General features: G+C 41.0%; 1 protein-coding gene across 1 annotated transcript in view; it reads right to left on the reverse strand.

Moving 5' to 3' along the window:
- Positions 1-1,014: 1,014 nt before the first annotated feature.
- PAK5 (p21 (RAC1) activated kinase 5) overlaps positions 1,015-16,921 on the reverse strand; it is a 106,280-nt gene continuing 90,373 nt past the window's right edge. Inside the window, exons 6-8 of the mRNA XM_061208651.1 lie at positions 5,578-5,703; positions 3,351-3,485; positions 1,015-1,252 (exon numbers count right to left, since the gene is read on the reverse strand). Coding sequence (XP_061064634.1) covers positions 1,097-1,252; positions 3,351-3,485; positions 5,578-5,703 — 417 coding nt within the window. The 3' untranslated portion in view covers positions 1,015-1,096. The remainder of the gene's footprint in view (positions 1,253-3,350; positions 3,486-5,577; positions 5,704-16,921) is intronic.

The raw sequence follows: 16,921 nt of genomic DNA on the forward strand, positions 1-16,921 counted from the left end.
TTTCTTTTTTCCCTTTGTGAGACTGGAATTCTCAGAGCCTTCTTGAAACATTCAGTTTGGGGAACGGAGTCCAAATGATCCTGGCACTGACTTGTCGGATCGAGATGGCGGAGGAGTAGGACGCGGAGCTCACAGCCTCCTACAAGTACATCACATGATCCTAGCACTAAAATTGTTCCTTGGAGGGGAAATTTCGCCCCAAGGGGACATCGTACCCCTTTAAGAGAGGGTACTAGGGGAAACATCCTGATGTGCAAAAGATGGTTTGCTACCAATAGGCTTGAAGGAAAATGTGATTTTTCAGAATATTTAGCTTTCTCCCAAGGAGTACTTTTGGTGGTATACTGTGGCTCACATTTTATTGTACTGTATTATTTTTGGCTGGATAAATGGAATGTGCACTCCCATCACCATCACTCTTAAGTCTTCTTCCATCACATAAGACACTTGTTAAGATAAGAAAGGTATTCTACTAAAGCTGACGGTGACTGAGAGTCATTCGGTATTCAAAGTTCCTAAAGAATTGTTGGTTCTCTGAAAGGGATAAAAAAGTAGGAAAGACTTTGTTCAAACTCTTGCTAGTAAACAGGTATTACTTCAACTGATACAATGGCTACGTGACATCAAAGTACTATAAATTATCAAAACTATTGTACAGAAAAATTACAAATTCATTGCAAAATACATTACACTGCTACCATTAAGAAAAAAGTGCTTTTTGTTATCCTTTCTTTTTTTGCCAGAAAAGTATTCTTTCAATATAGAAAATCCTGTGCGTTACCCTGCATGTGGCTAGGATATATCATAACGGAGTTTGTACTGAGTCATTCTGATTTGCTGAATGAAAGGCTGAAAAATATAATAATGACTTATTAAAGCCGTGTTCCAAATGACCACACCAGCTGTTAGTGGAGAGATGCCTGTTTAAGACACAAGAAGATGCCCTGGTCTGCCAAACCCTGCCGGTCATCACACCGTCCCATCAATCAGCTGGTCTGGAATATACAGGTCTGTTACACGTTCTCTGGTTTCCTTGTGTTCTCCTGAATTATTCTCAGGTCCTCATCTAGCTTTGTCACCTCTATGAATCCTCTGCTCAGTGATGCCTGTATTGTCTCATGAGGGGAACAATGCAAGATGGCGGACCTGCCAATTTCAAGAATGGATGTCCGAGGAGTTCCTGGGCTGTGGCTCTTTGAGAGGGTTCCCTCACCAACATCAGGTCTAGGAATCCCCGGAGCACTGAAGAAACCTGTGAAAACACAAGATACCATCTTGAGGACTAACACAGACACCCAACCCAGTTCCCCTAAAATGGGTTCCCAGCGAATTCCCAGGAAAGTCATTCTATCAACAACATCAAATTCCAGAATGTCAGCTTGAGGAGAAAGAGGTTATGGAAGCAAAAGCAGGAATTGCCTTTCTTAACATATGCTGTTTTCCTTACCTTCTTCAAGTCTGAAATAATAGGATTAAATGATGGTACAACAAAGAATATTTACTAAATAAAATAATAATGGTATAGTAGTGACAATAGCAGCTATTATGAAGTGCTTACTGTGTATAGGTGCTGGCCACACATGTTTGATGAACAGTGGTGTAAACATGGAATGAGTTTTCTTTGTGTAACCACTGAAACCATCTAGGCTTTGTGGAATCCCTTTCTTGAAGAGAAACAAACTTCTGTAAGGATATCTGACACAGACAGCATTTTTCCTTTAATTTCATGTAATTTACTTTTTGAGGTATAGCTTACGTACATTCGAGTGTGTAAAAAGTTTATGTTCTACAGTAGTTTTTTTAAACACATATTTACACCTATATATTCCCAACCCCTATCAAAATATAGAATATCTCTCCCTCCAACCCCCTTCCAATCAATACCTGTCTCCCTGCAAAGGGTCACCACTATCCTGACTTCTGATAAGATAAATTTTTACCTGCTTTTGTCCTTTATAGAAATGGAGTCATTGGCTGTCAACCCTTCTCTCTCTGGCTGCTTTCACTCGACATCGTGTCTGTGAGATGCATCCCTGATGTGTGTGGCAAAAGCTGTCTCCTTTGCATTGCTGTGTAGTATTCACTGCTGAATCATCCCACATATCACTTATCCCTTTGGGAAACAACCTTGGAAGGTTTCCAGTTTTTGACCATTAGGATGAAAGCTGCTCTTGTCTGTGACTTTGAAGAACATCACACTCCTTCGTATTGGGTGTGGGACTATTTGAGACCATACTATTTTAGCCACTTTTTATTATTTAAACCCAGTCCAATGCAGTACAAATTTCAATCTCCTGTTCAATTCAAGCAGTCTCCCATCTTTTTGGTAGATCCACACAACCTATATGAGTGATTCTATTGGGGCTCTTCCCTAAGGTTTAGGGGTGAGGGAAGAGGAGAAGCAGCCATTACAAACTATCCCCTCACCTAAGGCAGCCTCACTCCCTCTCTTATTGTCAGGAGGCGGATGGGAGGGGTCAGCATTTATAGAGCTGATCTGTGGAGATGGCACCTCTCAGCAAGCTCTGCCCCCACTGATGGCCCCCACAATGGCAGTTCTTTGACTTAGCATCATATGTTCTGAGCTTGGCCCTACTTGACAATCTTTGGAAAACAGGAAAGACCCTACTTGGTCCCTTAACCATGTTGCTCTTTGCCCTGCACAATCTAGCCCCTGCCTACCCTCTGACATGCCTCACCCTTTCCCCGTGCCCACTTTGCTCTGGCTGAGGGTCTTCACACTGCTCCTCCCTCTGCCTGGGACATTTTTCTCCCAGATCTTTTTGCATAACTAGCTCCTTCTTTCCAATCAGGCTCCAGTCCCTTGAAAGGGCCTCCTTCACCCCTCAGCCAGAACTAGCTCCCAGCCCCCTCTCCGGCCCCTTTCATCACATCACAGTGTTCTATTCACTTCATAGCAGGTACAACTCTCTGAAATTATTTTATTCATCCATCTGTGTGTGGTTTATTAACTGCTTCCTCAACTAGAATGCAACCTCTATGAGAGTCAGGAAATGTGGGGTTTTGAGCTGCTATATTCCGGCCATTAGAACAGTCCCCAGCATGCAATAGATTCTCAAGGAGGGAGTGCAGAGTAGAGCCAACCCCATGAAAGACGAGCAGGTGTACCCCATTTTACAGATGAGCTTCAGAGATGGAGGGGCTGACTCACTTGCCCAAGCGAGTGAACAAGAATAGCAGAGCTCTGAATGCAAGCAGCTCGAATTCCAAAGTCCATGCCCATAAACCAGGATCTACTCCTGGATGCGACATACCAGTCTTTAAAACTACAGAGAGACAGAAAAATCGAAGAACGATGTTGAACTTCAGCAACGGATGCTGCTTCTCACCTTGTGCAGGTCCTTCACTCTTGGAGGTAAACTGTCCCGGATCCGCCGCATGGCCTGGAGGGGAGGCTCATTGAAGTAGGGGGGCTCGCCATCAATCATCTCTATCACCATGATCCCGAGAGACCAGATGTCCACCTGTTAGGCACACCCCACTGATTATCTCAGGCAAAGAGAACCTTCTGAAAGGTTAGATGTGTCAGGGACCCCAACAGATTCATACTCATTCATAAATTAATATGGTATTTGTAACCTCTCAAAATATACAATTCATATTTATAGGCTAAATTGTTGAGTGACCAAGTGTTTGCTAATGGTCTTTGTCTGCTTTTAAAATACAACTTCAACGAAGATTCTGACAATTAAATACACGTGAATGTCTTAAGACTCTGAAGTTTAAAACTTTCTTTTAATCCTGTTAACTTGGGTGGTTCATGGTCTACAGGGCAGATGTGAAAACCATCCAAAGTTTTATGTTATAAACGGAGAGGAAAGTTGCATTTAAACCATAAGAAAATAAGAAAAGTTTTTGGCATATTCATAACAAACTCCAAAGAGCTACATTACACAGCACAATATATCCTGATTCTTTTATTACTTTGATTCTTAAAAATAGTTCTTTGCCCCCGTATTTTTTTTTTCTTTGTGTTTTATCACTTTGAAGCAGTGTGCACAAAACCATGATCTATAAAACCACGTTCAGGGAATGGAGGGAAAGAAAGGGAGAGACAAAAAGCAATCCTTTCTGGGTAAAGAATGGGAAGTCAGGACAAGGGAGGAGCCACAGCCGTGCTATAAATTCCCAGGCACTGTCGCCTCCCCCTCCCAGCCTCATTACACCTCTTATCAGTTATTCGCACTCCTGCTCTCACCAGCACAGTGACCTTCACTGAGAATTGATGCTCTTGGGACCACAGTGAGATAAACAAGTGGAGTATTCATCCAAGGGCAAGTAAACCGGGGAAAGAGAGCAGAGTCTGCTGAACTTCTGCCACTCTCCTTTGCTCACTTGTCTGTGCCACCACCTGCAGGCTTCTCCCCTCTTAGGATCACCTTCTGCACCATAATGTGTGGAAACACTGTGTGCGCAGGCGAAATGAGCTCCTTGCCTCTGTGTGTATGTGTGTATAGTGTGTGTGTGTGTCTCAGAACTTCTACTCACACTATTCTCCCCCTAGAAGGCCCTCCTCCACTTCTGGCCCCTCGTTTTATGTATCCAAACCTTGTCCCTTAATAGATTATGAGCAGGTATGGAAGCAACCTAAGTGTCCATCAACAGACAAATGGATAAAGAAGATGTGGTATATATACAATGGAATACTACTCAGCCATAAAAAAAAAGAATGAAATTTTGCCATTTGCAGCAACATGGATGGACTTGGAGGGCGTTATGCTAAGTGAAACAAGTCAGACAGAGAAAGACAAATACTGTATGATATCACTTATCTGTGGAACCTAAAAACTACAACAAACTAGTAAATAAAGCAAAAAAGAAGCAGACTCATGGACACAGAGGACAAACCAGTGGGGAGAGGGAAAGGAGGAAGGGCAATATAGGGATAGAGAATTTTTTTAAAAAGGGGAGGTTATTATGGAATTATATGAAATCATGTGTGTGAAACTTTAGAAAATTGTAAAGCACTGTAGAATTTAAAGAATCTTTCATTCAATAAAAAGAGATCAAAAATTTTTTTGATTAAAAAAACAAAAAACAAAAGATAGATTATGAGTGATTATTTTCTTTTCAGAGGAAACAAACATTTTGCCATATTTTAAAATATGCTGCAATATTCATATATAATTTTTCCTATAGGAAAACATTATTTCTCATCCAAATATTAACCCCAATCCTGTGGAGCTTTCTCTGACGCTCTATCCTTTGAATCATCACACCTACTCATCTGTGGGTCTCCGGCCACTTTTCAGGTTGCATTTTCTCGCTTTGTGCATGCCTGGCCCTGAGGGTAAGATAATAGTTTGAGTGACTCTCTCCCACTGTCAACTTGGGACCTAAGTTCGCTCCTGGATCAATGTTGTGGCAATATCCCAGGGGTGGCCAGTCTCCCTTCTTCCACAACCTACTCTGTGACAAGCCTAGTGAATGGGGGTCAAATTTGGAGTTAAAAGTCATCACCCTGATCTCCTGTGGTCATTAATGATCTCAGAACCCCTGCATCCTAGAGCCTAACCAGACCCTGCCACTCCCCAACAATGACCATCACTCCCTTACCTCTGTCCCATAAGGCAGCCTAGAAATCACCTCAGGTGCCATCCAGTAGGGTGTGCCAACCAGTGATTTCCTCTTTGGCACCTCTTTGGAAACTTGAGCACAGAAACCAAAGTCAGACAACTTTATCTGAAAAGGAAAGGAATGCAACAAACAATTTAAAAATACTGGCTCTGACATTTGCAGCGACATGGACGGACCTAGAGATTATCATACTAAGTGAAGAAAGTCAGTAAGAGAAGGACAGATACCATACAAAATCACTTATATGTGGAATCTAAAATATGACACAAATGAACTTATCTTCGAAACAGAAACAGACTCACAGACATAGGGAAGAGACTGGTGGTTGCCAAGGGGGAGTGGGGGTGGGAGAGGGATGGACTGGGAGTTTGGGATTAGCAGATGCAAACTCTTATATTCATGTATAGCCGAATCACTTTGCTGTACACCAGAAACTAACACAACATTGTAAAACAACTATGCTTCAATAGATTTAAAAAATTACTGGCTTCGAGACGTAGAAATTAGAAAGAGTTTCAAATTCAAAACAAAACCACTATCTCATTATTAACAGGCCTTGAAAATACCAGAGGAGGGGCTATCAGACCCTTTTATTGGAAAGGTACAATCCATTTTAGTGAAAAAACTCTTATGGCTCCAGCAGGATTGACTTGCAAGTGTTTAACTCCTGCTACTGGTATCTTTTATAAAATTATGAAACCCCAAAATTTACAATACACCCAAAACAAATTCATTAAAATTCAAATCTACTACTTTCATTTAATGTAAGAGATGATGCTTTAGTGTAAGTAAACTGCTATTCTCAACACGAGTTTTCTACAAACTGCTGCAATTTAGGGTTTTTTTTGCGCCAAAGACATTTAGATTTCTAAGTACCATGAGATGATTCAAATAACCAACCTCATTTCTATGTTTGAATTATTGCAAGACCCCATTTATAAAGGATGTTGAGATATCACTTTACTGGCTCTCCTTTTCTTTTGGTTTTCCTCCTTTGCTCAGGACAATTGAAGTTGCCAATGTGAATATCAATGCAAGTGGAAATGCGGGCATAGAAACTGGGTGTGAGCAATTAGTTACCAGGGGTACAAGGTGGTCATCTTAATTACCCAATATACATATATGTTATTTATGTTAGAGGTCATCAAAAAGAAAAACACCCTGATATTTCTTGCCCAGAGCCTTTAAGAATACTCTTAGGAACATACTGCACCCTCAGGCACCCTGCCAGTTTATATATTCTAGGTGACCAGGATTCAGTTTATTTCTGGGAGGCTTGATTCCTGTTCATGGTGACCTGGTCTGAACTTCAGATAGCCTCATTGTAAAGGATTGCCACTTAGGATTATTGGTGATGACAGAATACATTAAATGAAAACAAAACAAAAAAAAATCAATGATTCAGGCATTGGTTGGCAATGGTTCAGAATGGCCATTTGAAGTTAAAATTTCCATAGATCAAAGGTATAGTCTTTAAGGCACAAATTCTCCCTTGATTCTCTTGATACCTCTCTGAACTTTTTTCAACCTTTTTTTCTGGCTCTTTCTCTGCTGCCCACAACTTAAATACTGGGGCTTCCAGGAGTTTGGGTCCCAACTCTCACCTCATCTCTTTTTAGGTGCTCTTGCTAGATACTCTTTTTCCTCCCAGGCTTAATGCAGGTTTCTCTCCTTCATTCTAAACCTATACATCCATCGAGTATTTGTTTCCACATGGAGTTAATTTTTGTGAAAGGTATACAGTCTGTGTCTAGATTCATTTTTTTGGCATGTGGATGTCCAGTTGTTCCAATACCATTTGTTGAAAAGACCATCTTTGCTCCATTGTACTGCCTTTACTCCTTGTCAAAGATCAGTTGACTCTATTTATGTGGGTCTACTTCTGGGCTCTCTATTATGTTTCATTGGTCTATTTGTCGATTCTTTGCTAATACCACACTGTCTCAAAAAGTCCTAAAGTTAGGTAGTGTCAGTCTTGCACTTTGTTCTTCTTCTTCTTCAATATGTGTTGACGATTATGTTGGTCTTTTTCCTCTCCATATAAACTTTAGAATCAATTTGTCGATATCTACAAAATAACTCACTGAGATTTTGACTGAGATTGCATTAAATCTATAGATCAAGTTGGGAAGAAGTAACATCTTGACAATACTGAGTTCTTCCTATCCAATGGAATATCTCTCCATTTATTTAGTGTTTTTAATTTTATTCATCTGAGTTTCGTAGTTTTCCTCATATAGATGTAGTACATATTTTGCTTGATTTATACCTAAGTATTTAGTTTTGGAGGGTGATAATGTAAATGGCATTGTGTTTTTAATTTCAAATTCCACTTGTATTGCTGGTACATAGAAAAGTGATTGACTTCTGTACATTAACTAGATATCCTACAACCGTGTTATAATCACTTATTAGCTCTAGATTTTCTTGTTGATTCTTTCAGATTTTCTGCATAGATGATCATGTCACCTGTGACCAAAGATAGTTTTATTTCTTATTTTCCAGTATGTATACCTTTTATTCCTTCTCTTGTTTTATTGCATTAGCTAGTACTTCTAGTATGATGTTGAAAAGGAGTGGTGAGAGGGGATATCTTTGCCTTTTTCCTAATCTTAGTTGGAAAGCATATTCAATTCTTAATGATACTTCAAGGCCCTGATCACTTCTCACTTCCTCCAGAATTTTTCTCAGGAGCCCATATTGATCTCTCCCCTCACCAAATTTGAGAGAATTTAGCATTCATTTAATCTTGAACTGTTTTCTGATGCTGAGTTTTTCCCTCAGCTAGAAATGACATTGCTCAGGGGCAATAGCTCTGCCTTTTAATTGTGAAGCTTCGCTGTGTTCCTTAAGAGCTGAGAAAACAGTAGATACTCAAAAAACTCATGCTACTAGATTGATATTATCTGATATTGACATATATATACATACATACATACATGGGACAACAGATCACGTGATAGAAAACACATTGGTGCTCCTTCTGAAACCATCATTGACTTACTGAAGACAAGTGTTTCTAGAACCAAAGTTGTAACACAGATGAAATGGAGGTAATGTTTTGGAAATTATTATTTTTTCTTTTTCCATTTCCTTGTTCATGATCTGCTCTCTAATCAGGCCAAGACTAGTGGGGTGTGGTTTGGGATGGGACTCCTTCAATTTGGATTGTACCAGATGGAATGCTAGAGAAAGATGGTTTAACAGAGAGATGATTTTTCTCAATCACTTTGGCATATCAAGAATCAAGCCCAGATGTGTCAGATCACAGAATTTCCATGTGGTATAAAGAAGAGTGCCCTGGGAATTCCCTGGCAGTCCAGTGGTTAGGATTTGGCTCCTTCAGTGCTGGGGTCCGGGTTCAATCCCTGGTTGGGGAACTAAGATCTCACAAGCTGCAAGATGCAGCCAAAAAAAGAAAAGAATAATACACTAAAAAAGAAAGAAGAGTGCCCTATGGCCGTGGTAGCTGGTCCATAATCCTTGCTGCCCTATTGTAAAAGGCGTCTACAATTCTGAGAAGTGAAAGCCCTACAGTCCATCCCTTTTAGACAAGGATTATTTGCAAAAGAGGCTAAAGAGCTGTAACTTATGTCAGGCCCCAACTCTTTATTATACACTATTTCCTACCACCCCGAGCAGAGGGTGGTGCGCTTCAGAAATATCTGAGTAGCATACATCCCCACACAAACAAGGGATAGGAGAAGCCACATGCATCTGTGTTCAGAGGTAATATTAAAAATATTTAATAACCAGATTCATCTAGACCAATCAGAATCTAGACATAAAGTTGAGCTTTGTTCTGGAGTTATCCTGTGGGCATTACCATCCTTAATGAGGCAAGGGGGGTCCTGGTAAAGGGCTGGGGTCATGGGGGATAATACTCCAATGACTGGAAACAGTGGCTATTAACCAACAAGCATGAGAATATTGCAACATTTTAACGATGGGTATAGATACACTGGTGAATACCAGCTGCACATCAGCTTTGGCTATGCCCAACATGGCTTCTATGGAGAGATGGCACAACAGAGTGGTTGGAAATGAACTTGAGGCAATGCTACTGGTTTCCATGGCCTTTGTGCGGTATGCAGGGCTCCAGAAGCTCCTCCAAATCTCAAAGAACCATAGGCACAAGACTATGGTTGACATGAGAGGCAGTCTCAAGGATAGCTTTCAAGACTTGAGGAAAGAGGCTGGAGTAAAATACTGCAGAGCAGCCTCTTCCTGAAAAGACCAGCAGCTGATGGGACCAGCTAATGCTCACTGGTCACGAGTCCAGGTAGCAGAAGAGGCTGTCACGCCAAGCCAGGGACCAGCAAGGAACAAGAAGATGGATCGTATCTCCTTCACCCGGAGGTCCCATAACCCACATTTGTCTCCATCCGGAAGATGATGGGGGTGGGAGGTGGAAAGAAGGAGCAGGGGGCGGCCAAACCTGAAAGACTGAGGGTTTAAAGGTATCAGTTTAACCTTACAATAATGTGGCTGAACTCTGATAGACAATGTTTAAATTATTTAAGCAGACTAAATTTAATAGACTGAATTAAAATAGAGTTTAAAAAAATTCTAGTCATTGGGGCTTTGTGAAGAAGTCGAGATTAGTTGTGTGTGTGTATGTGTGTGTGTGGTTATTGCCAAAGCTCAAGCCTGAGTAAGTTTGCAACCCTATGACACAGATAGTAAAGGAGGAACAATTTTGCCAATATATTTTGTTTACCTGTAAAATTAAGAAACCTGAATGATTCAGGAGGTGAATGTATCAGCATTTTGGTATTGGCAGTTTTAATTTCAATATCTCTAGTGTGGCTTTCTTTTTCCAGACATTAAAAAAAGGATACCAAACCTGACAGACTAATAATTATCTCCCTGACAAAATATAAGATGAGAAATTGAAACTCAACACTTGGAAGCCAGGCCTGTTCTTCTGTTGTAGGAGTATAAGTGCTTTTGCATGATTTTTTTAACTCATCCAAGTACATAAAAGAGACAATTTTCTAAAAGAACATAATTGCACACAACATTCGACCAAATAGATCTGCAAGTAGATAATAAGAACTCAGGTAATGAGTATAATAAAGCATTGTAGGCAGTTATTAAAAGCAAATCACACACACACACACACACACACACAAAAGCAAATCATATAGACTTTAAGCTGAGCCTTATTTTAGATAGGATTGTACAGCGTGGGTACTTAGGAAACCACCCTTGTCTCACTAATGCAGTTAGGCTAAGAGAACTGAAGCAAGCATGTTGCCCGCCCCCTAAGAGGAGATGTAGCTGGTTCCACAGGGGCCAGACAAGGAACTAGAGCTCAGAGGTCAGACAAAGCTGCTACTTAAACCTGAGATCTTACCCATCTCAATGCATCCCGGCTAGGAGTAAGGGGCCCCACAAAAATTTGCAAGAGGAGGAGCAAAAGAGAATCTACCCACAAGATAGCTACAGGTTTAAAATAAAATGTAAAACCCTCGTTTTGTAAATTGCATATGCTCTAAAGAATTCTTGCATCTGCTCCAGGTTTTTGCTAAGGCAGAAAGATGGATGCTTTTGTGCCTGGTTCCTGGGTGCTTCCTATAAGGCAATGGTACTCAGTGTCTATCATCAGCTGGAAATTGCTCAGAGATACATCCAGCCTGACTGAATCAGAATCTCTGAGAGAAGGGTGCAGGAATCTGTTTTTTGCCAAGGTCTCCAGGGGTTGTGATGCTCACTAAAGTCTGAGAACTTGTTTTAAGAAGAGCAATGACCCAGGGACAAAGGAACCAAAGTAATAGAAGGGGCCAGACTGGTGATGGTGCCTCCAGCTGAAGATCCACTTCTTCAGCAGCCAAACCTGAGAGGAGAGGGAAGGCATCATAGCGGCTGAGCTGGAATGGCCTAGAGGCCTCAGCCAGACCCTCTGCCACTTGGCACAGCACAGAGAGTGGTAGGAACTTGCCCAAGACTATGTGACAGTATTAGCAGTGAACTCAACCCTGGGGTCTCCTGACTTTTCATGCTGTGTTCCCTGCATTAGAAAATAACTTCTGTGGAGGGAGTGTTTGGGTGTATCTCAGAGACTACTGGAAAGGAATGAATTTAAGCAAGCTATTTAATATGCCCAAGTCTCTATTTAAGAAGAGCTTCTGGGAGATAATCTTTAGGTTTTCTTCTAATTGTAAAATTCTAGCAATTTGAGAGACAACAAAATTCAAATGGCTAAAGGAGCCAAGGAAATATTGGGTTGGCCAAAATTCTGTTCAGGTTTCCCCGTAACATCTAATGGAAACACCCGAATGAACTTCTTGGCCAACCCAATAATACCAATGAATTAAATGAACCAGTGGAGACAATGGAAAACTAGGGACACACGTCCCTGGTGAAGAGACACTAACTTCCAACTGATTGTCAGGGGCCCAGTAGAGAAGGTGTGGAACACTCATAGGCGCTGGTTGCCCGTCTATGGCCCCTTATTTATCCTTTAACCCTCCCTTCAAATCCTGTGGGAGAAAGGGCACAAACATATTTATTATTTCTGGGTGCTATGTTAATTTGGGCCCCCCTCTCCCAGAAGAAAATGCTGAGACAAGGATTCGGTGTAAGTCATTTATTGGGGAGATACAGGAAACACTAGCAGTGAAATGCGGAAGTATAACAGGGAAGGGAAGGCAGTCAGTCAAGGGTTAATCAGCAAGCAAGTTACCACCATGGGAACTAGAGCTTAATCCTGCTGAGGACGTCTGGGAGGCTGTGTAGAACATGTGCCTCAGAGCTATTCCATCCAAGGGCGAGAGAGCTGGGGTATTTATACACCAACTCCCATCACTTTTTCAGGGCTGCTCCTGGGAAGCACGAATGTTAATTTCCTGGAATTTCTAGCCTGCTTTGTGCTGGAAGAGCAGACTACAGTAGCCAGAGAAGTCCCCAGGCAAAGAGATGCAGGTGGTGGCATTTGGAGGTGGAGTTAGCGAGCACTGAAATGGGAAGATAAGGGTGGGGCACCAGCAACATTTGCACTGTAGTGCTATTCACCCTCATCACACCACCTCCATTACTGCCATGTGTGAAGTCAGGCACAGTGTTGCCAGACACTTTGATTTTTTTCAAGGGAGACAGGAATCTGAAATTTTACGTGAAATCTCCTAATTCTTAAAGTGTGGCAACCAATTTATAGTAAAAAGAAAAACCATAAAGATTACTTGTAAATGCCTCTTTTTAATAGATGCATTGGGCTTAAGAAGTCATGGGTTTGAATTCCATTTCAGCCAATGAATTTGATAAAAGTCACTCACTGCTTAGTGGTCCCTAAGTATCATCTCTTAAATGCAAGCCCCAGGCCAAGGAAAAATCGTGGAGGAATTTACTCAACCCTTAATTGCAAGGGCAGGGGGATTGCCTTCACTCTGAGCATCTACCGTGTACCTGGTTTACCTCTTATGGTTTTATACTAATTACTTCATGTAATTCTTGAAACCACTCTAGGACATGTTATTTATTTTCCCTTTCAAACCCCAAACACCACTCCTTAAACATCTCTGCTTAATACAAATTAGTGACTCACTAGATATTATTTCTATCATGTACAAAGAGTGAACGATTTCTTTTCAGTTGATAGCAAATAATTTCCCTTGTAGTCTTTGAAGAGACCAGAAAGGACTTATCCTTTTAAACCTGAGCAATTCACTGTTTTAAAAAAAAATCTTTTATTTTGAAATACTATATACAGGCTCATAGGAGGTTACAAAGAAATGTGTATCCAGTCCTCCTTATACGTTAGCATCTTATGCACTATAGCTCAATATCAACACCAAGAAATTGATGTTGGTACAGTCCATAGAGCTCACTCAGATTTTATCAGTTATACATGAACTCATTGGTGTATGTAGTGTATATGTGTGTGTACTCTGCAATTTTATCACATTGTAGCCTTGCACAACCACCGTCACAAATCAAGATACGCGACTGTACCATCACCATAAGGTGATGGTGCTACCACTTTATAGCCACACACTTCCAATCCCTAACCCATGGCCACCACTAATATGCTGTACATCTCTATAATTACGTTATTTCACAAATGTTACATAAATAGAATTATGCAGTGTGTATCCTTTTGAGGTTGACTTTTTTTTTTCACTCAGCATAATTTCCTTGAGGTTCATCCAAGTTCTTGCATGTGTCACTCATTCATTTCTTTTTTTGTCTGGGCAGTATTCCCTGGTATAAATAAACCATATAAATACACCATAGTTTATTTAATCATTTACCCTCTGAAGGACATTTAGGTATTTTCTAGTTTGGGACTATGATGACTAAAACTGCCATAAACATTTGTGTGCAAGTTTATGTGTGGAAATGTTTCCATTTCTCTGGAATATATGCCTAAGAGTGAGATTGCTTGTCACATGGTAAGTCCATTTTCAGCTTTGAAAGGAACTGCCTAACCATTTTTCAAGAGTGGCTCTACATTTTACATTTGCACCAGCATTGTACGAATTAGTGGTGTTATCACTATTTTACATTTTAGCCATTCTTATAAGTGTGTAATGATATCTCATAGTTTTAATTTGCATTTCTCTAAGGGCTGATGATGTTGAACATCTCCCAACAGCACACCTTGTGTGACAGACAATATTTCCAAAAATGCCAACAACGATACTGTCCAGCCCATGAGATCTTCTTGACACGTGATTCAATACTCCTCCCACTCAGGAGGGTTTCATGTTCCTTCCCGCTGAATCTGGAAGGGCTGTGATCATGGTAAAAGTGACACTATGTGACTTTGAGGTCATAAAAATGCCATACTTCTACCCTGTTTTCTTGGGACACTCACTCATGGAATCCAGCCTCCATGCTGTAAGGAAGGCCACATGGAAAGGCCACATGGTAGGTGTTCTGGTGGACAGTTCCAGCTGAGCATCCAGCCAACAGTCAGCACTATGTTCCTGACATATGCCTGAGGAAGATTTCTAGATGCACCGTCTAACAAGTCAGAGCAGCACTGTCTGGCTGAGCCCAGCCAACTCTCAGAGTCATGTGAGAATGTGAAAATAACATTTTTTTTTAACATCTTTATTGGAGTATAATTGCTTTACAATGGTGTGTTAGTTTCTGCTTTATAACAAAGTGAATCAGTTATACATATACATATGTTCCCATATCTCTTCCCTCTTGCATCTCCCTCCCTCCCACCCTCCCTATCCCACCCCTCTAGGTGGTCACAAAGCACCAAGCTGATCTCCCTGTGCTATGCGGCTGCTTCCCACTAGCTATCTATTTTACATTTGGTAGTGTATATATGTCCATGCCACTCTCTCACTTTGTCACAAATGACTCTACTACCCAAAGCAATCTACAGATTCAATGCAATCCCTATCAAACTACCACTGGCATTTTTCACAGAACTAGAACAAAAAAATTCACAATTTGTATGGAAACACAAAAGACCCCGAATAGCCAAATCAATCTTGAGAACGAAAAATGGAGCTGGTGGAATCAGGCTCCCTGACTTCAGACTATGCTACAAAGCTACAGTAATCAAGACAGTATGGTACTGGCACAAAAATAACTTTTGACTTAAGACCTAAGGTGATTTGTTATTATGACAATAAATGAATATGTCTTCTGCACTACAGAATGCTGTAAAAGCTCCAATAGATTAGTATAAATTGTACTCTCAGCCTTTTCCTGGAGTAGTCACACTCCATCTCTGTTCTCTCTTTTAAGAAAAAAAGTTTCCTTTCTCTATAGAAACTGGAGTCAATATGGCACCTTGTTCTTAAATCTGGATGAGCTCACCCTGGCCAACGTGGCCGAGAGTCAGGCTCCGCTCCACATGCTGTGTTCCTTCTTCCTGGAACACTCTCATCCCTGAAGGCCACAGGCCCCGCCCCTCACGTGTCTCTGCTGTCACCACCTCACTGTGGAGGGGCCTTCTCTGACCGGCCTCTACAGACCCTCTACTCTCCACCCTCCACCTTCTTTACTCTACTTAAGTTATTTAATCATAGAAAACTTAGAATGTATCACCCTGCAATCTGGTGGTGATTTTATTTGTATGTTTATCTATCTGTTTATTATCACACCCCCATTCTCCAAATAAACTGAATGAAATTAGTGATTTTGCTTTATTCATCCTTAGGACCTAGCACTGCCCTGGCACAGAATGACATTTAGCTCATATTTATTGAATGAGTGAGTGAACAAACCGTTCAGACTGAAAGCACTGAGGATGTGCCAGTCCCTGTGAGCTCTGCTGGGTGCGTGGAAACTAAAGAAATGTTTGAAACGGAGATTCTGCCCTCAAGAATGACACTGAATGATCTAGCCTTTCATATATTGTGGGGAGAGGAGATCTTTAAGTAAGCTAATTAAATAATGAACTGTCTTTGTCTCATGTCTGATTTTGACATCCAACAGGTACTCACAGCAAGGGTGAGCCTACACCCTCAATCTCTAAAATCAAGGAAAGAAAGCCTGGCAGAAACTGTCCTGATTTTTTTTCCTGTAAGCTCCAGTCCCCAGATCCAATTTGTGGACCAGTTCAATGCTCTGCAAATTGTGTTCTGAGGCCATGGGACCTTGCCCTGGTGCTTTTCTGAGTCAGGCCAGGAGAGAGTTCTAGCCCTTTTCCTATAGCTCCCCTTCTCTATGGGAGATGCTGCAAAATGGCCACATGGTCTTCCCCTCTCTGTATCCACATGCCTTTGGATGCAACTTTGCATCTTCTCCCGTCAAGAGGCAGTGGTGTTTATGGTGCTACTTCTCCACCCCTTGCATCTAGGCCCAGTTACCTCCACTACCACTGCTGAGATCCAGCCAACCACCAGGCTAATTAGTGAGGCTGTCAACCCTAAACTGACCACAAATGCAAGAGTGAGCTCAGCTGATGTCACGTGGAGCAGAGGTAAGCTGTCCCAGCTGAGGTCAGTGCAAAAGCTGACTCACAGAATTGTGAGCAAATAAATGGTTCTGGGTTTAAGCCACTAAGTATTGAGTGGTTTGTTGTGTAGCAAAAACTGACTGATACATACTCCTGTACGCTCTTAAAAAAAATTCAGCCAGAGTAATGCAGAAAGCAGGACTTAAAACTGCCCATTAAACATAATACTAAGTTGATAAATTATGCGTGTGTGTGTGTGTGTGTGTATGTTCATATGTATATGTATATATATATATATATATATATATATATATATATATATATATATATATATATACTTAGGAAATGGGATTATGGGTTATTTTTATTTTATTCTTTATACTTTTCTGAATTTGCTGAATTTTCCACAATAAAATTGACAATCTTTTTAAAACAAAAGAAGAAAAGCCAAAGTTC

This window comes from Eubalaena glacialis, chromosome 13 (genome assembly GCF_028564815.1).
Source record: "Eubalaena glacialis isolate mEubGla1 chromosome 13, mEubGla1.1.hap2.+ XY, whole genome shotgun sequence".
Taxonomy (NCBI): domain Eukaryota; kingdom Metazoa; phylum Chordata; class Mammalia; order Artiodactyla; family Balaenidae; genus Eubalaena; species Eubalaena glacialis.